Raw genomic sequence first — 25,763 nt, 5'->3', positions numbered from 1 at the left:
GTATGGGAGGTGTGCTTCTAAGGCTTTTCTCATATATTCAGTGATGACACCTGAAGGAGGAAAATTCAGACCGCAGCAATCTTTAAAGAGTCCACCACTTTAACACCGGCGTTATCACTGAATCTGTCTACACATCTGTTTTCTAGTACAAAACAGAATTTTGTTTGCTCTCATATCGTGAAATGTTTATGAGATGAGACGAAGTAACAGACTTCAAAAGGAGCCAGAATCGTCTTAATAGTAACACTACTTCTAAGTGACAAGATGACGCGGGGGGATGAGCGGCTGGCCTGTTGTCCTCCAGAGTGCAAAGCAGGGCTGCATTCAGGTCTGCCTCTGCATAGCTCCACCCAACAGGTGCTACTGGCTTCTGCACCAAGAGAAACTACCAAGACCCTGGGGAGCCAGAAAGATGCCTCGCTAGCAGGTGAGGGGAAGGGCAGTCTGTCACTTGTGTACATGACAGGATGTGCTCCTAGTGCACAGTCACTCCAACAGAAAAGGGGAGGGTGAGCACCTTTGCTTCTTGCCTGATAGCCTGAACTCAGAGAAGCTCCTTCCAATCCCCAGAGTTAAGGGAAGGATTAAGGAGCTGGGAACTGTGGCCTAGAGCAAGTTACTTCATCTCCAAAGACCTCGGTTTCCTCTGTCTGAACTGGGGCCATGAGCACGCACTTGATTTTACATTTGTGAAATTTCTGGAGAGTCAGTGAACACAGGAAGGAAAGCGTGCTGACACGCAGCAGCACGCGCTGTCCCGAGAGCACAGCAGATGCTGCTGGGTCGACAGTGCAGAGCCGCGGGAAGCAATCACACTCCCGGCTGGCTGTGGGTGCTCTTCTGGGTTTGTTCTGTGAAATAAGGCAGGAGAGGAAAAGGCTTTGGTGAAAATGTTAATGCGTTTTCAAAGCCAGAACACAGGAAATGATGGTTCATTTGTGAATGTGAGTGCTATCGTGTGCCACGCGCTACAAATCAGAGCGTGTCTGAACACTGCCTCGCGCCAACCTTCGCGTTTCCAGGGCTGTGCGCCAGGCAACAAGCAGTACCTTCTTCGCAGGGTGAATTCCTTGGATGCTTTTGATCCCTGGAGGGACAGGCGAGTGTGCGTGGGGCCCCGCTGGCGGATGTGGGGGCTGCTGCAGGCCGCCCCTGGTCAGCGTCACCTTGCGGGCAGGCTGCGGGCCCACTTCTGGAGGCTGGGGAAGCCGCTGGGGCTGGCCTTCTGGGTGAAAAAAGCCATCGCTCTCTCCTCCCTGCTGAAACCAAGAAGGCAGCACACTGTTCAGTGTCTGCTCCACCAAACGCTCCTCCCCAGCATCAGGAGGCCCACCTCAGCCAGTGTTCACCCACGAAGCAAAACCATTTCAAATAAGTGTGACTCAAAACTTGTCATTTCAGTAGAGCCAGTAAGGACAATTCTCATTGGAAAGTGGTCAGGTTCTAACAAGACATTTGAAATTTCAAACACTAAGATCCCCTTTAATTACTGTATTCATATAAGAAGTCTGCGATTAAAATAAAAGCTGTTGAATTCCGTGAAACACTGGTTACCTTCAAAATACTTCATATCTAACATGCATTTTCACTTTCAGTATGCGTTATTCATTTTCAAGAGCATTCTTGTTAAAATGTACAGTGTGCATAAGCAGTGGTTTTAAACTCTTAACTCCTATTCCAACCTACCCTAAGAAGGCAACAAGCCCAATTTCTGCTGGTTGTGGCTCTGAGTCTTCCAAACCCATCACAGCACCTTCCGCCCCCTCTGGATCCAGGAACTTCAAATACTCTGACCTCTCCAGTACAGTGTTCTGAAGCGCCGAGAGCATCCCACACCACTGGCTAGAAACTTCCCTTCCTTCTGCTGAGAGTTACAATTGCCATGAGCAACTACAGAGTACGTGGATTTCCAAGAAGCGTACTTACTCTATGAAGAACCTTAGAAGTATCAGGAATCTTATCTTTTGTGTTTTATTAACAGTCTGTTCATCGATGAAGACGCAAGTACACCCTGGAACTGCGCCACCGATGTTGTTCACACCTCCAGGCAGCATAAAAATGTCTTACGGTGGTGCCTATCAGCTACTCTCAATACTGAGTAGTGTTTCTCCCAAAGAACAGCTGGAGGCTGGGAAAGAACAGGGGCAAGGACGGCAGACACTGCCCTGGTTAATTATGTCAGGATGGATGCTTGGACTCAAAAAGGAAGATGGAGGCTTTTATTAGCACCAGGCCCACTCTCAACATCGACGGGGATGGGGTGTCAGTCACGGGATAGTAAACCCTCCCCACAGAGTGCTTAGCGGTGCCAGGGTCTCCAGGGCAATCTGGTCAACCAGCTCAGAAGCAGCCCACATATCCTTGTCCCACTTTTCCTACCAAATGTATCTTGTGGAGACCAAATGGAACATAGGGATCTGCAAAGAGAAGGAACACTAATTGGGGCAAGATGGATGTAGCTACGATTTCTGCTAAGACTGTACAAAGTAACAGGGACTCAAGAAAAGATGAGATGAAAAATGTCACACAGGAACGGGTGGCACGAAAAAGTCTGCAAATCTCCTCTCTCCAAAATAAGTATAACACGGACAAAATTTCCCAAAACAACATTTGAGGCCTCTGGGAATCAAAGAAAATGAAACAAATGGAGAAGCACTTATTCCTGAGCTGTGAGGACAGTGCTGTGTGTGGCAGCTCCATCAGCACAGGGCGGAAACCCAGAAAGGCCTTAAGTCCCTCAGCAGCACTGGCCATACGTGGAGCACCCTCGGAGGGGAAGGCACAGGGAAGCCCATGGGTCTGTGGGCCTCTGGTCATGGTTCAGTTTGGAACAAGCAGCACACCAGCCAGAAATCTGAGAAATCTAATGAGGAAATTCCAGAACGGAAAGTGCTAGAGAATGCCCAGATGGGCTCTCCCCACATGGCTGCCTGGGAAGCCCCAACCCACACACAGATAACTGGCCACAGGGGGCCGTGCAGGGTCCAGAGACATGAGCACAAGCTCCTCCCAGTTGCTGGCTGGCCACTAAGCTACGCAGCAGTAGGGTCAACCCCAAGGAAGCTAGGCTAAGAAATAAAAATAACAATACAAACACTGAACAAAAAATATTTAAACTGAATGAAAACAAAAATAAAACACATCAAAATTCAGGGAGTGCAACTTAAGCAATTACATCAAAAAGGAAAAACATCTAAAATCAATAATTTGAGTTTCTATCTCAAGAAGCTAGTCCCCCTTCCTCAAAAAAGGAAATCAAACCCAAGTAGAAGGAAGGAAAATGATAAAGATCACAGCAAAAAGCAATAGCATGGTAAAAAGAAAAACAAAATCTGTGAAACCAAAAGTTGGTATTTTGAGATCAGCAAAAAACTGATGTTCCTTTAAGGATACTGACGAAGAAAAAAGAAGAGAAGATAAATTACCAAAATAAGAAAACAGAGGGATCACCGCAAGGGACCCTAAGAAATTAAAAAGACATTACAAGCAACTTTACATCAACACACTAGACAATTTACATGAAATGAGCAAATTCCATGAGACACAAGCACCAAAACTGACTGAAAAAGAGAAAATATGAATAGAACTCTAAGAAGTAAAGACAATGAAATATTAAAAACCATTCACAGAGAAAAAGACCCAAAGAGCTTCACCAGTACGTTTTACCAAATATTTAAGGAAGAAAGACTACCAAGCTTACGCAATCTCTTTCAGAAAACAGAAGAGGCAGAAGCACTTTCCCACTCGTTCTTTGGGCCTGGTATTACCCTAATACAAGGCCAAATGCATCAAAAGAAAACACACCTGCAAAAGAATATTCCTCATAAACATAAGTGAGAAAAAATCCCCAACAGAATATTAGCAGACTCAATCTAGCAGCACAGAAAAGGGATCACACACCTCATGACCAGGTAAGATTCATCCTGGAAGCGCAGGGTGGTTTAACACCCCCCAGTTAACCAAGGGAACATACTATACAAAGGAAAGGACCCTGTGTACATCTGCTATTGTCCAGCCAGGGCTGCGGGTGACTGAGCCAGATGGATTCTCCCACCTAACACTCTAAGACGCTATCATGTGAATTATCATCTCCTGAAACGTGCTGATCTTACTGGAAGTCATTCCTATCTTACAGGGGCTACCCCCAACCCCCACATGAAAACGGAAGCACTGTGAAAAGGCAGACCACTAGCACAATCCAAAGTCAGGCTGGTAGTCTGTGTTTCTTAAACCTTCTCCATGAGGTCTTCTACCCAAGGTGTGAGCAGGTATCCCACCAGGCAGGGAGGGCCTATCCTAAGTACACAATTTTTCAGTCTGTATCTTAAACAGCTATGTGAATTCTCTCTAGTTTTATACATGCTTGAAATTTTCTATACTAAAAAGTTTTAAAATCTAAAAATATATACCACATACCCTCATCTTTCATGAGAACCAGTGACCATTTATTAATTTATCTAAAATCCTATTGCAATAGTGTTGCCTGACAGTACAATCTTACTGTGAGATTCATAAATTCACTATGCACGTGTTCAGCTGAGTACAGTGTTCATAATTCACTATGCACGTGTTCAGCTGAGTACACTGAGTAGCTACTGCCACTGAAAATGTTCCTCCTCTTTACAAGCGTGAACACTTCACACCAGCCTCCAGGTCCCATGAGGGCCCATGTTAGGGGGAGGGGACATCAGACCACTCAGTTCTCCACACAACTCAGCAACACAACCGTCTAACTGACTGTGATTCTCCAACTTCTACCCTTTCCACTAAGGTGGACAAATGCATGGACTGTGGAAGGCTTGCTCTCTAAGAAGGACTTAAGTCTATGAACTTAGGTCATCCAAATCAGCTCCCTGGTAGCTTAACCAACTAGGTCTCCAAGGATGCCGACTGCATTTGCTGTCTTGTAAGTGCTTGAAAGAAGCCAGTGGTTTAGACCCCAGTGAATCTCTTTTGTTCACCATACCAGAATGTCTCATGCACACTGAATAAATCAGTAAATACTAGATTGTACTTTTTAAAGCTAAGTACTTCTGAATGTGCTAAAAAGAGATTATAGTATCAGGAGACTAGGTTATAGCCACTGTCAATCAGTACACACATATTTACTACATGTCACTAAGATAATAAAAGGCCAGCTCAGCCCAGCACCATGAAGTGTCACGTGGCAGAGAGGAGACAGCACCTTTGGCCTAAAGGTAACGATGTTCATAGAACACGATGGACGGCAAGACGAATGCTCTGGCCGCTGTTTCCCTGGCAACCTAAAGCTAGAAACAAGATGGTCTAGAAAGGAAACTTTAACAACAACAGCTGGCACCAGAAGTAGGATGCTATTATCTGCGTGTTGTAAGGTATACAATGCGTATGTGTATTTGGGTGATAATCATATAACACTGTAGTAATCTGATAATTTTTACACTGTGAATTCAGAACATAACCATTGAGTCAATAAATACCCCGAATAAGAAAAAGTTCTCTTCATTGTTATTTTGGGAAAGACACTGGAGAAAATTTATGTCTGGTGATATTAAGGTCAGATAAGAACCCTGAAAAATAAAGTTCTCAACTTTTATTTTCCATTGAAGGAAAGTTTATTTTTTAAGTAGGCTTGATCTCCATTTAAAGTTCAGAAATACGGTGTTACAAAAAGCCTTTCCTTTCCTCATCTGTTTCAAAAACACTAAAATTTCCTTATCTAGATCTTGTAACATAATGAAAGGGTCCTAATGTGATGGTGTCATACTTTGCTGATGACCTTCTAAGAAATGGCCTGAAAAGACAGGAATAAGGCCTGTGATGAGACAGTCCCTGCAGACAGAGACCTCACCTCCTACTGCCACCTCTGCTCCTTCCGCTGGGCTGTGTGGGCCTTCCTGGGCCTGCCGCTGCACCCCTCCCTACTTGGGAAGCTCTTGGCCCCTGACTGACAGAGTCTTCAGTCCCAATGGCAGGTTGGGATGCAGCTACTTGGTTTTTCTTCCCAGTGGATCTGGCTCTCGATGGTCTCTTGCTTCCTGGAGGCATGTGCACCACAGTGTCCTCAGTGCAGGCAGATAGCACAAGACACAGAAAGTGGGGTGCTTCAGACAGAGACTTGTGATGCCGACTACCCAACTTTCAAGAAAAGACTCTTCCTACAAACCTGCTCACCAGAGAGAAGCCCTGCCTGGGTAAGCTCTGGAGTTGCTTATATTCAAGACAAGTTTTTGTACCTTATACAGCAGGGGTCCCCAACCCTCACTACCTTACTACTGTGTCCTGTTAGGACTGGGCTGCATGCACTGCAGGAGGTAAGCAGCAGGCGGGGCAAGCATTACCACCTAAGCTCCGCCTCCTGTCAGATCAGCAGAGGTAGTCCATCCTCATGGGAGTGCAAATCCTACTGTGAACTGCACATAGGAGGGATCCAGGTTGGTAGCTGCTTATAAGACTCTAATGTCTGATGATCTGAGGTGCAACAATTTCATCCTGAAACCATTCCCCACCGCCGACCCCAGTCCGTGGAAAAACTGTCTTCCAAGAAACCAGTCCCTGGTGCCAGTAAGGTTGGGGCCCCTGTTATATAGCAACAAATGATATCATAAAACTTTATAATGGAAACTTCTAAGGCACTCCTGGGATCTTAATCATCAAGAGTTTTGGTATTGTTCAACATATTCACTTAGTACTGGCGGTGAAATAATCCATAGCTCATATCCGTTGACTGTCTACAATAGGACGAGAAATGTACTAGGGTCTGTACAGACATTGTTTTCCTTCAGTCCCACTGATGTAGCTTTGGTATTTTGTCCCTCCCCAAACCTTCTGTTGAAGTTATCCCCAGTGCTGGAGGTGGGGGTTAGTGGGAGGTGTTTGGATCAAGGGGCAGATGACTGTGAATGGCTCAAGCCATCCCCTTGGTGATAAGCAAGCTCTGAGTTCACGAGAGATCTAGCCATTCAGAGTGCGTGGCGCACGCCCCCCGCCGCACCACCATGCTCCTGCTTTCACCATGAAATGCGCCTGCTCCCCACTCTGCGTTCCACCATGATTGGAAGCTTCGTGATGCCTCCCAAGAAGCCAAGCAGATGCCAGCACCATGCTTCCTGTAAAGCCTGCAGAACCCTGAGCCAATTAAACCTCTTCTCTTTATAAATTATCCAGTCTCAGGTATTTCTTTATAGCAGTGCAAGCACTGCCTAATACACCTCCCTGAGAGGTAAGTATTATTATCCTCACTGTGCCCATTAAACAAACTTCAGTCACCCAGTAGGCGCTGGAACATCTTTGTGGCTCCAAAACCAGGGGAGTTTACGCTAACATAATTTGAAACTATATTCAGTGAGAGTTGAAACAAACAGGATCAACAATTAAATCACTTTAATTAAATGAAGGGTTACTATAATGCTGTGCTCCTGAATTTTTCTGAAGATCATGCTAAGCACTGAATGCTTGAATATAAGTAAAAGGTTGTTTCATTTTGTAAGAAAAAAATGAGTTGGTTTTTTTTTTTCTAATTAAAAGAACAATTATTCTCTTTTGACTCAGCATGAGGAAAAGCTAATTCTACAGAACAATTTCAAGTTTCTGGGTTTTATTCCAGTTCACACTAGGATGTAAACTAGCATACACATCCCTAGGTTGTGGCCAGGAGTGTGGTTTGGATCAGGTGAACCACTTCCACCTGCGGGTCAAATTCTCCCATTGACTCTTCGATTCAACAACTTGTCCCTTTGGATTCTGTGGATCACATTCAAATTTTACTTTATTGGTGGTTTTGTTTTTGAGAAAATTTTCATTTCACCTTTCCCAATGGACAGATATTTATTTCAAGGTACACTTCAGCCCATACTGTAGTTGATACCTACGATCTCTGTCAAGAAGTAGGCAAGCATTACTCTGAATGGCATCCGATACAGCTTGGTGGTCCTGATCATTACTTGCAAATTGACAAGTCTTGTTTTAGCCACAAAATCAGGTATTACGACAGCCATGCTGGGGAGAGGAAAATACCGGTTTTGATACTACCCAGATACCGCAGATGCTACCCACCACTAAGCTACCTGGCTATCTGGAAATTGCTGGTGACGTTTCTGCCCAAACTTTGCTGCCTACTTTGCAACTTGAGCTTTCGCCTGGGGTTTTACCATTCACTCCAACTCACCGGCAGCACACAGTAATATTCGGCCTCTCCTGGGTTCCCAACATGCTCAGATTAAATATCACGATCCCAGCTGCCATTTCATGTCACCTCTTAGAACAAATAGCAAGCAGAGTGCACCACCACGAGAGGAGTTAACTGCAACGCACTAGACTCACACTTGGCCCAATTGATATGGCATGAACAATTTGGAAACAACGCTTTCAATTCCTTTTACTGCATACACCAAAACAATTTCCTGATTTTGACTTTTGATTTCAGTATGTTGTAGTACAAATAACCAGGAACAAATTCAACTGATTACATCTGAGAAACAAATTGATTACATATTTTTATACCTATACTCACACACATAGACAAGATTTGACTAAGAACCAATCCAAATTAAATCGACCCATTTATTTATAACTCTTCTATAAGGTTATAATTACGCATATAATTATAGCATTGAACGAGATCCTAAAATTACTAGTACTTAACTAAATTTTAAAATACTGTTGATTCAAATTGAATTTTAGAAAGCTGTTATCTTAACGTCCGCATGTAAGTGTTGTATGTGGGTGACAGACTACATTCTATTCATACAAAGTATGTTTGCTTTGAAACTGAATTTCTCCAGGGTGGTGTTCGCTTTTTAACTCTTTAAGCAACACTAGGTTCGGACAACATTTTAAATATCTTCTACTTCCTCCAAAGCACCGGATAGAGAAAAGAAGTTTTGTTATCTCAGGTCAAACCAGAAACTTTTTTTTCCCACAAATGATTATCTTTTAATACTATAAAAATCGCTTTTTAGATGAGATTTTTTAAAAAAAATATATATATATAAAAGGCACTATTTGAATTAAGTAAGCTTAGGGAACTTTTTATCAGCTTAATCATTACAAAAAAAAGAGGTCTGTAGCCCCCAACATTAGCAGGACAAATTTACTTATAACAAATGGTTTAAATGCATAGATAAAAACACCTATTGATATTGTCAGGGCTTCTTGCAATTTGACAGATCAAATCTTATTTTCATTCTTAAACCCCATGAAGAAGTGCTATCACTGATGTGCATTCACTAGCGAGCAAATTGATTAACCCCCCTCTATAGAAATCTCAACTCTTGATTATACCTATCAGACGTTAAGCAGCATTATTCTAGAGTGACAACACTTGACAAATTCCCCAACCATTTTTCTCAGCCTTTGTGGCCCTGCTAACTTGTATTAACCCTGATGAAAAATTAATTTTCCTTATCTTCTTCTAAACCCCAAAATCCAAATCCGCCAAACTGGCAACTCTTTCTGTAAAGGTATTATGAAAACCTCTAAAAGATTAATTGCATGTCTTCAGGTGACATTAAATTAATTTCTGTACTCATGACAGACATTTGATACTCCGTACTGAGAGGACAGATAACATTGTCAGGACACACAGAAGGACAGGGGTGTAGTGTCCCAGGGCAGCCTCTTATGAATTCTCCTTTCGATAAGGCCATACTTCACTGTCACCGCTAGTGTTGCTGATCTTACAGTCCAGAGACCTCACTGAACAGGTTTCTATTAACCACAACAATGCTGGGCCTATCCCTGTAATCTTTATAAAGCTCACTCAAACTGTGGACAATAAATGATATGCATGCTATACGGAGTTTCTAAATATAAATACATTTAGGGCTCCACTATTTTTTTCTCTGAAGATTACTGGATTAAAGAAAGTAAAAGAAAATATTAATAAACAGGCTCACATTCTCTTCCTTCTCTGTGATAAATTATCCTTATGAAATACCAAGCATGCAAAACATGGGGAGCACTTACATCTAAACTACTGCCTATCTGGAAATGGGTCTACACATGCAGAACTAAAACCAAATCCATAAGGTTAGAGACCAGGTTGGACAGACCTCCTAACTACCAAGCTTCATCAACGAAAAGGGTTCTCTCAGCTCATGAATTTGACTTTCTAGTACAGTATGGTGAGAACATGGCACAGTTATTCAAGTGCTTGCTCTCTCTCTTAACAGTCTACCTTTCTGACATTAGTTAGGTCTGTGGCGATCTTTAAAAAGCAAAATGAACTGGCCTCTGAAGGAACAAATCAAAGCCTTCAGCCTCTGAGGGGATCTCATACTCTGGGACTGTCCAATTTCGAGACAGCACAAACTTACCAGTCTAAAAAGAAAAGGATTACTAAAGTGAGCCAGGTGCCTCTGGATGCTGTGGCTTATGAGGCAGGGCATGAAGTCTAGCTCTCCCAGCCACAGTCCCTCACACAGGGGTGCAGCCCCAGGCTCCAAAAAGTGGCCCTTCCACAAGGACCTGCTCTGCAGCACTGAGCAAGTTCTGCAGAACAGGTGACCAGGGTCCTATCTGGGTAGGCTGTTGAAAGTTAGGGGAGGGAAGTTACCTAAGACACTGAAGAAAGCAGATTCCCCTTCTGCTAGGGCGGGTGAGTGAACTAATCCTGATTCCTAACTGAAGGTGAATTAACTTCTGATTCACCTGCTAATTTTACTCCCTAACATCATACCCCTAAAAAAAATCATAAATTAATGAGTATGGAAATTCTTATGTGTTCAAAATAATTTCTGTCCTCTAATGACCAATGGTCTATCTTGCCATGTTTAGAGGCCACATGATAAACAACGCTTAAAAAGTAGTCTCTTTGGAAATTATCAATTCTGCCCACACTAAGACATTTCAAAGCTCTTAAAAACAAGTATTCATGCACAACTGTTTCTCCTCCAAAAGGAAGATGCTAGACTGTACATCTTATCAAATAAGCGATTAATCAGGATTCTATATGCCCTATTTTTCTTTCACTCTTATGCTATTTGCCTGTTGCCCATTTTACCACTCATTAGCACCTTTAAACAAATGAGGTCAAACTCCACCCAGCCAACTTGGCCAGCATGAGGTGCCTGCCCTGCGCCTCCACGTACCTCCCCCTCCCCCAAGCACCTGGATGTGCATCTCTCATGGCCCCCACCTCTGGGTCAAAAGCCATTTACACTCACTCTCCCCTCCTGCCTGGTCTTCCCAGAACTGTCCTGTCGGAAATCCACCAGCAGCTCTGCCCTTCTCATGGGCAGGTTCAGACTCTGGAAGCTTATTCCTGAGTCGCTTCTATCTGGCCCCTCTCAGCTCCTCTTAGCTCTGCTACTCATTCACTACCAGGCACTGCCAGAGATCATCCTAGGAAGTCACCTTCTGCCAGAAATCAAGCGACGAGAACAGCGGCATCCTCCTGTCCGAGACCTTAGAGGCCAAAAACGTGGATTCCCCTGAATGACATTCACAAGGCGGAGGCTCTGCCTTTGCATGAGTCTTCACCACAAACAAGTTACCACTGCAGATTCACCACTTAACACAATTCAAAAAGCAGCAAAACAGGATGTGAAATATCCCATTTTGCAAAATGAATAAAGGAGGACTCTCAGGAGGCGATAATAAATTTTTGCATGAAATAATGCCTAGAAGAATTAGTAACGACTCATGTTTTTTGTCTCTTTCCAAATTTTGCTCATTTACCGGTATTATCTAAATGTCAACAGAAACTACTACTTTGATCATCAGAAGGACTGGGGAAAGGGGTAAGAACACTGCTAATTCCTCCTGTGCTATTTCAGTAAGAGAATGCAAGCCATGTTGCCATTTTCAACATAGTATTTAAAAATCTTAAACATTTATAATGTACTTGAAATTGCCTTACATCCTGGACACACAAAAAAAGACCAAACCCCCACTCAGGTAAGCAGCAGTAACATCAAGAGCCGGCTCTGAAAACACACGGTCAGATGGGAAGACCGGGCTGCAGAGGAGCAGTGTGTGGGAGTGGCCATCCAGGGAGGCGTCCCAGAAGACGACCCACTTAAGTTGGATCCAAAGTAGCAAGTGGGCCAGAGATAGCACATCCAGAAAAGGAGCAGGAGTGACAGTAGGAAATTCTAACCCCGACCACAGTGCTGAGGAATTTCCACGGCTTCTTAGGCCAGCGGTTCCCACAGGGTGATAGGCAGCCTCAGAAGCATGTGATGCACGTTTCTGCCCAGCGCTCAACTCAGTGCTCAGCTGTGTCTCATGCCCTTCCACGTATCAACACTTAGGTTAGAACCTCAACAAAATGTGCAAATAATGACTGTCAATCTTTTGTTTGGGTTTATAGAGGATGAGGGACTCACTTTAAATATCTAAATAGTAATGTTTAATTCTTAGAACTATTAACTACAATAATTCAAAAAATGAAATCAAAATAGCAAAAATTACTGCCTAATTCCCACCAATGACCTATTTCAAAAAACATAGTATAAAACAAAATCCAACCGATTCAAGCAGTATCTGTATGAGCCATTTTCCTTTCTTTGCAACTCACTGTAGAAGAATCAAAAATGTGCTGAGCGGGCCCGAAAGAGAGGACAGCCAAAAGCAGTGGGCAAAAATGGCTCCGAGATCTCCACTCCGAGGACCTGGAGCTTCCAAGAAGCAGGACTGATTCCCGAACCCAGGCAGAGAAGGAACATCTTCTTGCACCAGAAAGTGGGGACATGTTCCAAGAGTAATGGCAACAAATCAAAGGACACAGAAGCCAGTTTAAAGGGGCTCTCCCTGGTCAATCTGGGACAATTCTAACAGCAACATAAATAATGACAGTGACAGTTCATTGCATAAAGTAAGAATTCATAAGCCCATACTGACATAAATAAATGAACAAATGAAGGAGAAAAGTAAATTATCACAGCAGGAGTATGACAGCTAACAAGTACAGGAGTGTTGGCATTAGAAAAACTTCAGTGCCTGCTAACAATAGTGAAAATTTGATCAGAAATGGGATATTTATATAGTCCCAATAGTCTCAAAGTATCTTCCTATAAATTACTTACCAATTACAAAGGGTAAAACTGTAACATTACAGAGGAGAGACTTGGCAAATACCACTTTTACCCACCCCTCGCCCCATCGAAGTTAATCCTGTCAATACTGGACAAGCCTCCCAACTGAATGCACTGGGAAGGACCCGATATCCCCTCTGGGGTGTTCCTGCCAAATATGGACAACCCAAAACTGATCAGGACGAATCCTAAGAGAACCCAAATTAAAGGGCATTCCCTCTGCTCTTTCAAAAGGTCAAGGGCAAGAAACAACAGATTTAGGGGACACGATGAATACAACGCATGATCCTGGACTAGACCCTGGCAAGGTGGGGGTAGCTACAGAGGACATAATTGGGCCAGTGAATAAAATCGAAATATATACTATGAATAAGATGACAGTATTGCATCGGTTCACAGCATTTTTATTTTTGATAATGTATAATTGTGGTTTTGTAAGAGGATATCTGTGTTCTGAGGTAACATACCATGTCTCCAACCTACTCTCTCAAAGGTTTGGGAAAGAAGGTTTTTGTGCATGCAAATGGGTAAAAAGACCAGGATAAAGCAAACTTGACAAAATGTAAACAACTGGTGAATCTGATAAAGGACGTATATGAGTTTCTCCTACTGTTCTTCAACTAAAATTATATTAAAACATTCCCTTTCCCACCTCATCAAGCTCCACAAAAGAGATCAGGTACATATACATATCATTCCAAAAGTGGGAATAACTTTTGAGAAGGTAGAAAGGGAAGAAATTTACAAATGCAGTCCAACACCACAAGAGCATGATCCCACAAATAAACTGGGACCTTCGGCATGTAGCATTTTGACAGCCTTTTAAAAATAAAATACAGGACCATCACAATTGGACAGCTGGCTTTCCTGCGGGGGCATTCTGTGCTTTTCCCATTTCTCTGTGTGGCCAACAGAATAAAGGACTGTTTACTTAATGTGCTGCCAAATTCTTAAAATTTTCATTATCTTGATTAGAATAAAGCAGCTGAATTCAGTATTTGCTCTCATTTTCTTAAAAAACACTATAAACAGCCACTCCAAAAAAAAAAATTTTCTTTTTCCTTCAACTGAAAGGGTAGTAACATTTATTGAGCTATTATCACATACTCAAGCACTGTGCCACTCACTTTATATGATTATGACAATTAATCCTTGCAAGGATCCTGGGAGGACAGTTGGTTCTCATTGTACTGATGAGGAAACTGGGATTCATTCAGGCCAGGTAACCAAGGTTACAGAGATGCAAAATGAAAACCAAGATGCAAACGCTTCAAAGACTATACCGTTTCCTTAACTAGGAAGACAGAAACCGAACACCTAAGGCAAAGAATTTCCCCGGCACATGCTTGTTCTAATTCCCCTTTCTTGTGTTTAATCACGCAGAATGGTTTTAGATGACTATAGTAAGTTTACACTAAGTAAACATCTTATACTTTTTATATTTGCTCTGATATTACTTGAATTGTTTTTCTGGGAATTATGTCTTGGTTATGAATAAAATTATAATGTAACAAGGTTGTTCTTTTGGTTTCTTAAACACTTAAAAATAGCTTTCTGAGAAATGGGCAAATGAAGAATATTTCTATATTCTAAGTAATTAAAAGAGAACCATTCCATCAAATATAATTCTATAGATGAACTATTTACTTAATAGTCAGGAAGGCACATGAAATTTTAGCAGTATTTCCTGCTATCTAACACTACTTACAAGCAGCATTAATATGTTCCTTTTGTAATCTCACCTAGCAAATCCAGACAATAAAATGAGAGGAAAAAAATGGAAATTCACATACAGAGATTGATGAGCCTCAAAACAAAAGATCTCTTTCCATTTCAAATTCCCCTAATATTTCCCTTCAAAGTTTTAAATGTAAAATGTGACTTAATTTGATTCACACAGAAATGTTCAAGGATAGATTCACAGCACGTAGCAAATGATGGCTATACTTAACCAGGACACAATATGCACTCCCTTTCCTGGGCCAGCGGCCCAGGTTCTGGAACCAGGATGATGGAACCCCAGCCACTCGCCAGGCCTCTATTCACAGCTGAGGCTACTCACCAACCAGGCTGCTTTTTCGTATATCAAATCCTTCTCAGCCTAATGTTCCAGGCAGTCACTATCAGTCAGTTGCGTTGGCAACCAAAATGAAACCTAATCATCATCATCACCATCATCCCAGGAGCCCCCATTAAGCATTTTCCCAGTCAATCCGGACTGCTAACAGTAGAGTATTGTACTAATCAAGAAATAAATAACACCATGAAAAACACAGCAGATGGGTAAAGAGCATAAGATTCAGCATTAAACCACAGTTGGAAGCCCAGCTCTCCCACTTAGTAGTTGTGTGGCCCTAGGCTAGTTACAAAACCTCTTTGAGGTTCGATGCACTCGCCTCAGAAGGATGTTGTGAGTACATGCTCGACACTTAATAAATGATAGCCACTCTGCTATTATCCGGCATAAAATCACGTATTTCTAAAAGGGGCCTTAGAAGCATTCTACAAAGAAAATGAGAAGTTAGGAAGTGCTTCTGTGTACCAGAAGCTTTCGTTTGTTGACTCCTCATAGCAGACTTATTAACCCCACCTGCAGATTGGAAATTAAAGTTCAGAAAAATGAAACGAATGTTCAGGGTCCCAAACAACAGACAACTATTCAAACAGGAGTCTTTCTACACCCAAAGCCACACTGCTTTACCCCATCACATGACTGCGTGCACAGGTGAGCTCTCAGTACTACAGAAAGGCTCCAATCGCTATACTCTACAGCAAGAAATTTCAGAGCAGCCAACAGCAAACACAATGCCAGCAATGAGCCCTTGAATCTGCAGAGTCACTTTTCAAGCCTTAAACCAAGACGCTGACCCTAGTCAACACAATCATGTAAGAAACAATACCAGGAATCATGCTGTTCATTTCTTTTCAGAACTGTTCCCTATGCGCACGCATACTGCAGCAGCAGCCACAAAAGGGACCACCATGAAAGGACCAGACGTTCTCTTACAATGACAAGGACCAAGGAAAATCACCTGAAAGGCGATATAATTAACCACAGGGCAGACTGCAAAAACCTACGGTCTTAAGACTCGGCCTCCCTTACTTTTCAGAAAACCCAGTTTAATAAAATCCAATGATAAATTATTTCATTGTAAGTAATGAAATATCGAAAATATAGAAGAAAACTCCACTCGATTCACAATTGCCTCATAGACATGAGTATACTCACAGAAACCTAATTAAGTTGTATATCGTAGTAAGAAAAGCAAGAAAACTGTGCTTTCATAAACATGTGAAGAATCCTGTGGACACATATTTTAACTGCAGTCACCCACCAACCAGAGCACAAGTTCTTGAATGGCACTACGCAAAGACAGTTCACTATCCTGTCTAGAGACGTGAAGAATTAGGAGGCTACTGAATGCAAAGAATAATTTAATTAAATGCATTAGATTTAGTTACACTAGTTAAATTAGAAAATTTAGGTTAGGTTAGGATATAGTTTAGGTTAGAAAAAATGGGAAACATGAACCAACAATAAAATGTTTTTATTAAATAAGTAATCATAAAACTAAAATGTATATAATGATATTCTGTATAGGTACTATGTACAAGTTAATCCTCCCCAAATGCTAAGCTCCTGTCAGCCAAGGCCTGCTCGGCCCTCAGCTCGTTAAGATTTCTGAAGGCAGAAAACATCCCTGAGCGTTAAGATCACAGTCCCCAGGTGCAGAGAATGCCTCAGCAGCATCAGGCACAGAAACACAAGCCAAAATAAACATTTCCTTTTTGTATTGTCTGAAATAAGCACAATTTGCAATTAACCACCATTAGCAATATGTTCAAAGAGTCCTCACCCACAAAAAAAAACAAAAAACAAGGCCACGAGGCAAATACTGTTTGTTCTGGTTCAGAGAAATAAGAACAAGAGATCTTCCCTGCTAGGTCAAAAGTGCCAATGTGCTATTGGAGGTGCCTGAGTAAACTCTAAGATACTCTAACATGTGGGCTAGTTAACTTGAGGTGAAAGATAAAGAGCTGTTCCAAAGTACTGGTTTGACAGCTATTTTCATGAAAAAAATCCTTTGCTTTTCCTATTTATTGTAAAATTAGCATAACTTTGGAATTAGGTCTGATATAAAAATAAATTTTTTCCATTGGAGAAAAAGAGTAAAAATTCACGTAGATAAAATTCTTTTAAAGGAAAGCTGTTTATGAGTGTAAAAGCTGCTCTTTGATGGTAGAAACCAGACCCTTCACTTCCCAGCCTGCCAGTGCAGAGTACATGCAGCCCTCTACACTGGCCATTGTAATAAACAGCACCAGTTTATTGGGTGCTGTGGGAAAAGGCCTAATTGCCAACAATGGGCAACATCTCATCTTAAAAAGTTTGTAACACAAGTAAAAGAATGAGACACTGATTAACACAGTATACCTAAAAACAAGGTCAAAAGCAAAAGGGCCATAAGCACTGAAGAAACTAAGGAGTGCTTGAGTTCTCACCGAAAGGTAACAAATTCATGTAATATGAAAACATGTGTATGTAGTACAATTCTTCTCAACATTTCTAATTACAATGAATAGATGTGAGAAAACAGATTCAGATAAAACAAAATTATGCATCCTACTGGATATTCTACATATAGAACTTATATGTAGTATTTTGTACAAATTTTCTTATAGCACATGAAAAAGTCATAGTTTTGTTCCACAAACCGAGAATTAAAAGCACTAAATCTCAGCTAATTAACCAACACAATGAGTTATTCTTAAGCACAAGCAAGGAGCCGAAGTAACGTACTCCTTCACATGCTCACATGTCCTACCACCCTGAAATGGACTAAAAGAGAGATGTTATTTTCTTTTTTTACTGTATATATTTTTTGTGTCTTTCACAGCAATCATTGCTAGCTGGTTTACTCTAGAAGCCTATGTTTACAACATTCCTACTTTCTTCCTCAGTTTACAGTATAAAATTGCATACAATGAATAGCACTTTTATAGAGCACAGCAATTACAGAGACCATAGAATTTGTTATAGAACTCGTTTTCATGAAAACGACAGATGAGAGCTACTTACCACAACTAAGTAAGACTATATGGTGGGATAAAGAAGCAAGTGTTCGACAGATCACTTCTCTATGGAAGAATCTTCTGCAGTGGAAATCTATCTGCAGTGACTGGTTTTATTTTAGAGTGCTGAACTAACTTATCCAAACTATAGTGGAAAACTGGACTTCCTGTGCCTGACTGAAAATGACCTGATATGGACACTGATCAAAAGAAAGAGAAAGAAATGAGGCATGCTCCACTTCCGAAAGCATGTGGTAAGAGCATACAGGACTTCAATTCTAAATTCTATGATGTCGTTTTTTTTTTTTTAATGGGGCAAACTGAAAACAGAAAACTAGTAGTAGTCCAGTAGTCTGGGACAAAGTTGATGAAAATGAGACACACACCTGCGCTGCCCACACTCCCACTGTGCCCACAGCTGCTCACTGAATCTAAAGCTATACACAACAAAGGATTTGTGTAAAGGAAAAGTTATCTCCAAAACAAACGTAATGATTTTATCACAAATTATCTACAAGAAGAAGCTGAAACTGAGTAATATCTAATTTAGGGATTGTCACACTGGCCTTTCATTAAGACTCAAAAGAGAAAATTAAAACACGTGCCTCATAACAACATTCTGCTCAGATGGGCGACACCTGCAAAGGCAGTCCCATGAGGTTATGACGCTGTATTTTTACTGTACCTTCACTATGTTAGATACATTTCGACACACAACTACTCACCACTGTGTGACAACTGCCTACAGCATTCAGTACAGTAACATGCTGCACAGACTTGTGGCCAGGGAGCAACAGGCTGTACCGTACAGCCTAGGTGTGCAGCAGGCTGTGCCATCTGTGCGTGAGTACATGCTAGGATGTTTAGACAATGACGAAATTGCCTAACAACACATTTCTCAGAACATATGCCCGCCGCCAAGCGACAACTCTTATACCAACTTCGAGTAGGTAGAGGTTGGTTACAATACTGCAACAGAGGTAATTTTTAACTCTTTCTTCAAAAATACTCTCTGCAAATGAGGGCATTCTATGTGAAACACAGACTCAAAGAAGCTATCATAAAACTTGTCAACTTACCCCACCTGACAGCTTAATCACCCTGACCTTGGAGCTGATGTGGGGCCCGTCTCCACCACCACTGTTTGTCCTGTGCGTGACAGTCCTTTTCACGCCAGGCTTTGTGTCCTGGGGCCGGCCCTGGATGGATGCCACTCGAGGAGTCTGGGGCACAGCTGGCTCCTCCACATCTGTGGGTTTGATCTGGAGTACTTTATGCAGCGGCTGAGTCTGACTTTGAGGAACTGTTCTGGTCTGTCTCAAATGTTTCAGTGGTTTCATCTGTTGTCCTTGATACTGCATGTTGGCACTGGATGGTACAAAATTTGATGTTTTGGGCTGAACGGTTGAAATACTGACATCCTGGTTTTTAACAAGAAGTCTGTTTTTCACATTTTGTCTGACCTGTGCACCTGGAAAGGGCAACAGTGGGTTACCATTGGTGGGTGATGGTGACAGCGCCTGATCTTCCTGCTCCGCTGGGGGTGGGGGAGCATAGAGCTGCTGCTGCTGCTGCTGCGCGAGTCTCTCCAGCAGCTCCTTCTTCCTGGCACCAGCCTGCTGCTGCCGCCGTAACTCCTTCTGTTTCAGGATTTCTTCTCTTAGGCGTTTCTGTTCTTCTATCTTTAAGCGATATAACCTTGTTTCCTCATCTTCATCAGGAAACTAAAATGGAAAACATACACAGTTCACTTTGCTATACAGGCAAGGTGCCCATTCCAGTCCATTTCAATAAACTACAAGAAGACATTTACCAAAAGTCCTTTAATTCAGTATCTGAAAGAAGTCATTCATAATCTGTTTGAAGACTTTAAGTATAACTCCTTCCTCTGGGGAGAGGGGAAAAAAAAACCACACAGCTAAAGCTAATTTGGAAAATCTTATCAGAATATTAAAAATGAAATAATGTACATTTCCACTCATTTACAAGTTTGAAACCAATTAAACTATTCATTTAAGATATCAAAATATGTTTCAAACAGGAATGGCAGCAGTAGGGAGGCCTGCTGTCACACAGGTTTTATCTGGCTCTTCCCTGACAAACCAACAAAAGGTGGGGTGTAAATGACCTGAAAGGCTCTGATTAGAACTATTGATTTTTCGTACAGAATTTTCAGCCTGATCTCAAACTCATTTGTCACAGAATAATTGGTTATAATGAACAGCACAAGTCAATCTCTCTGACCTTGAACTCATGCACTCTCCTCAGAATCAAAATGTTGCCAATTGCAGTATTGGAATATTAATGGTATATAAGGAACGCCTTTAATATTCCAAGCTCCAAACCATTCTGCAAGTCAATACAAAAAAATCTTTGAACAAGTCCAGTAACTTTCATAAAAAGCATCCAATAAGGAAAATGTATAAAAAGTTAAGCATTTTTAAAGAATTATAATATTCTTTAAAAATCATCCATATCCACAGATCCCATATAAAAGAATGTAACAAGATTTAATCTATCTAGAATTCAGCTATTTCACCATCTTACTTTCCCTAAATAAACCTTAAGAATTAGGAACTGAGGACAAAAGCACAGCTGAGGAGTTGGCTGGTGCCCTGGAGCTTGAATGCCTAGTGCCAGCCCTCACTCAGGGATTACTTGTCGACCTGGAAGCAATTCTGACCAACTCTCTTCTCCAATTTCACATCTAGGGCAGATTTCAAACCGCAAAAATGAAGGTGGGTGAGAGGCTGTTTATACAGGCAGGCATACAGAGCAAGACGTGACATCCGGGGGGATAGTGGACAGAAGGGACATGGACATTGGGGGAGCAGACAGCCGGGGACATATTAACAGGACCCAAGGCGCCACTGTCTCAAAACACAGGAATAATTACTAGTCATTGGAATTTCTTCCCATGCAGTCAAGAAAGAGTTAAAGCACGTTCAGAACAGCAACTGAAATACTTGGAAAGACTAGACTAAGCAGATTCACCCTTTATTATATCATCATCAAGTTCAGGGGACATAAGAAAATAAGTCACAGTTAGCTAAGCAAAACAAACAGAAGATCTTTCTTTTAAAAAGTAAAAAATATATATATAATCTTGGTCCCCTTTATATACAGAGAGAAAATTAAAAGAAAATAATTCAAGACATTCCGTTTATACTACAGCAACCTACAGGTTCCATTTCACTCAAGGCATTTTTTTGAAATAACTCTATGGAAGAATCCTTTAGAAGTTCGCCTAAATCAACTATCATGGAAGGAACTGATAGCCAGATGTGCCAGCAGGATACCTGAAAGGTAACTTCCCCTACTAGGTAGCCCTATTGTTATATAAGTAACGAGTGTGTGACTTCATTTTTCTGAAGCAAATCAGTTATACATACTGCGTCAGGAGCTGGCTATATACACTAGAAGCATAATAAAACTTTTATCAAAGACTTCTTTATAAACTATTCTAATCCAGTTTGTAAATCTACATTATTTTTTCACATACTGATTTTAAAACCAAAAGTCACCTGTGTTCTAATTAAGAGTTCGTCGTATGTTAATATTTCAACTTTGTACTTCGAATTTGGTAAACAACACATTACAGCTGCTACAATAATGTATCAGAAGAAAATCTGACTGAAAAAAAATGAACTGATTAAAAGGTAAAACCAGTGTTAACTGGTTTTTATGAAACTAAGAAAGCATGACTTGCCTAAATTCTTATCTAAAGTCATTCTTCATGACACCGATATTGGACAAGTTTAATTCATTGCACTGCTTCAGAGCACTCCACACACATTTCACTAAGGCTGACACGCCCTCGAGGTGCCAGGCCTCGGCACAGGCCGCCCTGGCCGACCCCACTTTACCAGATGAAGAGACTGAGGCTTGTGGAAGAAGACGGCCTTGACTAAAGCCAGGTAAAGACTGAACTGCATTGATTATTCATACTTACTACATTCTGAGCCTACTGAAAAATTAGAAACAGCAGCAACAACATATACAATTGTAATTCAACACAAAGCAAACCCCCAGAAATCCTAAAGACCAACAAGAAAATTGGTACTATCTTCTAGAAGTTAATAGTGTAAATTAAGAAACAGTCGTAGAATCCTAAGGGATTCACCAGGTGTCGGCACATGACACCCCACGGGCTGAATCTGGTCCACCACCTGGTCTTATACTTTAAAGTTTTACTGGAACGCAGCCACATCTATTGGCGGAAGAACTATATTTAAATCGCCTTTGTGCTAAAATGGCAAGAGGGGTAATGATGACAGTCTGGACTATAAAGCCTACAATATCTATAAAATACTTGGGCCCTTTACAGAAAAAGTTTGTTAAGCCCCAGTATATGTCAATTCTATATAACAGAACAGTAACTGTACACGTACATAAATAAAATCTAATCTTGTAAACTAGAGAGAATACAGTGTTTTTTTTTAAATAAACACAGCTGTTAGGTTAAAAAAAAAGGCCCAGGTGAAAAAAGCAGGAAGATTTTGTGAATAACTAAGTGAGAGCGAACTGAGACATCCAAGTTGATTATAAGGCTTCTTGTTTGAGACCAACATTTGTTAATAAGAGAAGTGTCTTACCTCTGGTTCTGATTTTGCTTCTTCTTTAGGTTGAGCCACAGGGCTAGCTGGCTTGACTTTCACTTCCGTCTTTCCCTGTGAGCTCCTGGAAGCCGCCACGGCCCGCGAGGGTGGTGACGAGCTAATGATAGGTTTCACTTGTGCTGAGGGTGTGGCAGAGCAGCGGCTGCTGCTCATTTCGATCACGTGTGACGGCGCGATGGGTAATTCACGCAAGTTGCTGTTCCTTGGCGCAGTGGGCTGCATTTGCTGCATGGGTCGCTTGCTTACATTCTGAGAAGTTGTATTCTTTTCACAAAAAGAAAGAAATTCTAATTGTAAGTGGAAAGTTGGCAGAAGGAACATTAAAAGGCACATTATTAAATAAAAACACAATAAATCATTCTCATTAGCAAATGACTTCTCTTTTGGGGAGCGGATACTTTTCTCCTTGGTTAATACTTTTTTGCTCATACATAAATGTCCCCTGATCCATGTGGCAGCATGCCTCATCCTAATGTTAAGGACTTCCATTGGTAAAGGTGTCATACTTGCCTACAGACAGGCTCCTCTTTATAGAAATTACACCAGGCTGATCTTTAGCAGGTGCTTCAATAAAGGGACTGACAGTTTTAAAAGAATTGAGACAGCCAAAAAAGCACTCTATCTGCCACCAGAGATCAACAGGATTCACTGGCTACTATTTTACCTAGTCACTTAAATTTAAGTTGGAACAAGGAAAGAATCAAGCATCAGGTCAATGTCCTAAGAAACATGACCCCAGGAAGAAGAAAGGTGCCAGAACGTTTTACTTGAGAGGAAATGCTTAGTCATGTTCATCCTGGGGATTCTCAAGAGAGAACCAACACCTGGAGGAGGCAAAGAGAACACGAGAGCTAGAAGGGAGGGGGGGGGAAGCAGGGGGATCTCCGAGGTCACACAGGTCAAATATCCTAGTGCACAAGAGTCATGAGAATAGACTACCATTATTTTTTATAACCCAGGTTATAAACCACCCTCTTCTCAGATTTAGAAATCCTTTCTTACTGTTCATATCACTTTAGTTGTGATGTTACTTTAAGAAAGAAAGAAAGAAAGAAAGGCAAGTATCAGGAAAACTGAGATTCCAAGTAGCTAAGTAACATGCCTAAAGCTCAAGGGTGAAAAGGAGACAATACTAAAAAAAGATTGACCAGTGAGAACCCTGACCACTGACCACTAGCTGCCACACTGTGTCTCTTTTTCCTAAAAACCAAATTACAAAGTCTCGTATATGTATTTAATGGAGGCAAGAGCCCTGACCACTGACCACTAGCCACATTGCGTCTCTTTCCTAAAAGACAAATTACAAAAGCCTCTTATATATATTTAATGGAGGCAAAAATCCTGACCACTAGCCACACTGTGTCTCTTTCCTAAAATCCAAATTACAAAAGCTTCTTATGTATTTAATGGAGGACAAGGGCAATGACTGTGGCCTTTTATTTTCCGAGCAATGTATTGTTTCCCAGTTTCTTTTAATGCATGACAAGTCACACATTTGCTGATGGTGCTTGAGAACACAACCCCACAAACAAACGTATGCTAGTCTCTCTGGACTGAGCATAAGCTCCTTGAAGGAAAGGAATTTGTCTCTTCTGTTCACTGTTGTATTCCCAGGACTAGAGTAGTACCTGGCAACAGAACAGTCAACGTATTTTTCCTGAATTCATTTATGTATTTATTCAGAGACCAAAAAGACAGAGATAATCTACACATCAAAAAATAAGCCACTGGTAAAGGGAAAGTGACTACCCCCAAAAGTATTTTCTAAAGTTACATGTCTATTAATTCCTATCTATTGCTATAGAAATATCTAGATATAAGAAAGATGCTTAAGTAAATATTAACACAGTCTTTGAGACACAAAAGGAGTATCTTATCAATTATTGTAGTCAAGAAAACAATCACCTGAGTGCTTTTTAAAACATGGATTCACTTCAGAACTATGTACAACACGTTTTAAAAGTTGAAATCAGAATTGGAAAGTATTCTAACCTACAAATGATGCCTCTCAAGCCCTGTAAGTTAAAAAGCCTCCCAGGAAGACACAGGGAAGACACCCCTTGACACTTACATGCCGCAGCCCCTGGCGCTGGGGGCACTGCATCCGGCTGCTGCTGGCCTGAGGCTGAGCGGTCTGTACATGAGGCCGGAACTGTGGCTGAGACATCGGCATCAAAGGAGGGGGCGGGACGGACAGGTGGTGGTGGTGGTGGTGCTGGTGCTGCGGCGGGTGCTGTGGTGGGTGCTGGGGCGGGGGCTGGTGCGGGGGCTGGTGCGGAGGCTGATGCTGCGGTGGGGGCTGTTGCTGAGGTTGCTGAGGCTGAGGCTGATGTGGAGGGGGCAATGGAGGATGCAATGGCCCCTTCCATGTCCAAAGAAAGAGAAATAACAGTTCACAAATGGTTATACCAGGCATAATCACTTCAATCATCTCCTTAAAAACCTCAACACAAGAAAGGCACTTTCACTGGTACCAAAACTTCATTTTAGACTTGCTGATGAAGGTAATACTATCTTAAATGCAGTAATAAACCAGAAGCTATTACCTTAAATTTTATATTTAATCCAGTAATTCTAGGATTGAATTGTCCTAAAGAAATAAGTATGCAGACAAACTCCTAACTCTAAAGTATGTTCCCTGTAGCACTATGATACTGAAGTACGGAAACCAGTATACACACATGCAAACACACAGACAGCATGAAAGGGAGCCGTGAACAGCACTCTTAAATGATGGCATCAAAACCAACTCACTGACATGGAAAGATCAAATGATACATTACACTGGAGGGAAAAAAGCAGGTGGCGAGAAGATGTGCATTTTAAAAAATACCCAAAAAAAATGCTCCTGAATTGTTTCTAGGTAACGAGAGTATTTAATTTCCTTTCTTGTACTTACATATACTCTAAGATTCTGCAATGGGGATATATTAATTGTATTTTTTTAATAAAAAGAAAAATTCTTTTTTTTTTTTTTTTTTTTTTTTTTGAGATGGAGTCTCGCTCTGTCGCCCAGGCTGGAGTGCAGTGGCCGGATCTCGGCTCACTGCAAGCT

The 25,763-nt window shown here is 41.5% G+C and overlaps 1 protein-coding gene across 2 annotated transcripts in view; it reads right to left on the bottom strand.

Annotated features, from left to right (window-relative positions):
- The window catches only part of RBM33 (RNA binding motif protein 33), a 141,873-nt gene that overhangs the window by 24,896 nt on the left and 91,214 nt on the right, over positions 1–25,763 (bottom strand). The window contains exons 12-15 of one of the 2 annotated variants that reach the window (XM_011973081.1): positions 24,780–25,070; positions 22,685–22,972; positions 19,169–19,813; positions 1,050–1,259 (exon numbers count right to left, since the gene is read on the bottom strand). In XM_011973081.1, the coding sequence (XP_011828471.1) occupies positions 1,050–1,259; positions 19,169–19,813; positions 22,685–22,972; positions 24,780–25,070 (1,434 nt within the window). The remainder of the gene's footprint in view (positions 1–1,049; positions 1,260–19,168; positions 19,814–22,684; positions 22,973–24,779; positions 25,071–25,763) is intronic. The other variant, XM_011973082.1, reaches the window with a different exon arrangement.

The sequence above is a fragment of the Mandrillus leucophaeus genome, unplaced genomic scaffold (genome assembly GCF_000951045.1).
Source record: "Mandrillus leucophaeus isolate KB7577 unplaced genomic scaffold, Mleu.le_1.0 Scaffold134, whole genome shotgun sequence".
NCBI lineage: Eukaryota > Metazoa > Chordata > Mammalia > Primates > Cercopithecidae > Mandrillus > Mandrillus leucophaeus.
Note: the sequence above shows the minus strand (reverse complement) of the source record. Positions and strands in the feature narration are given on the sequence as shown.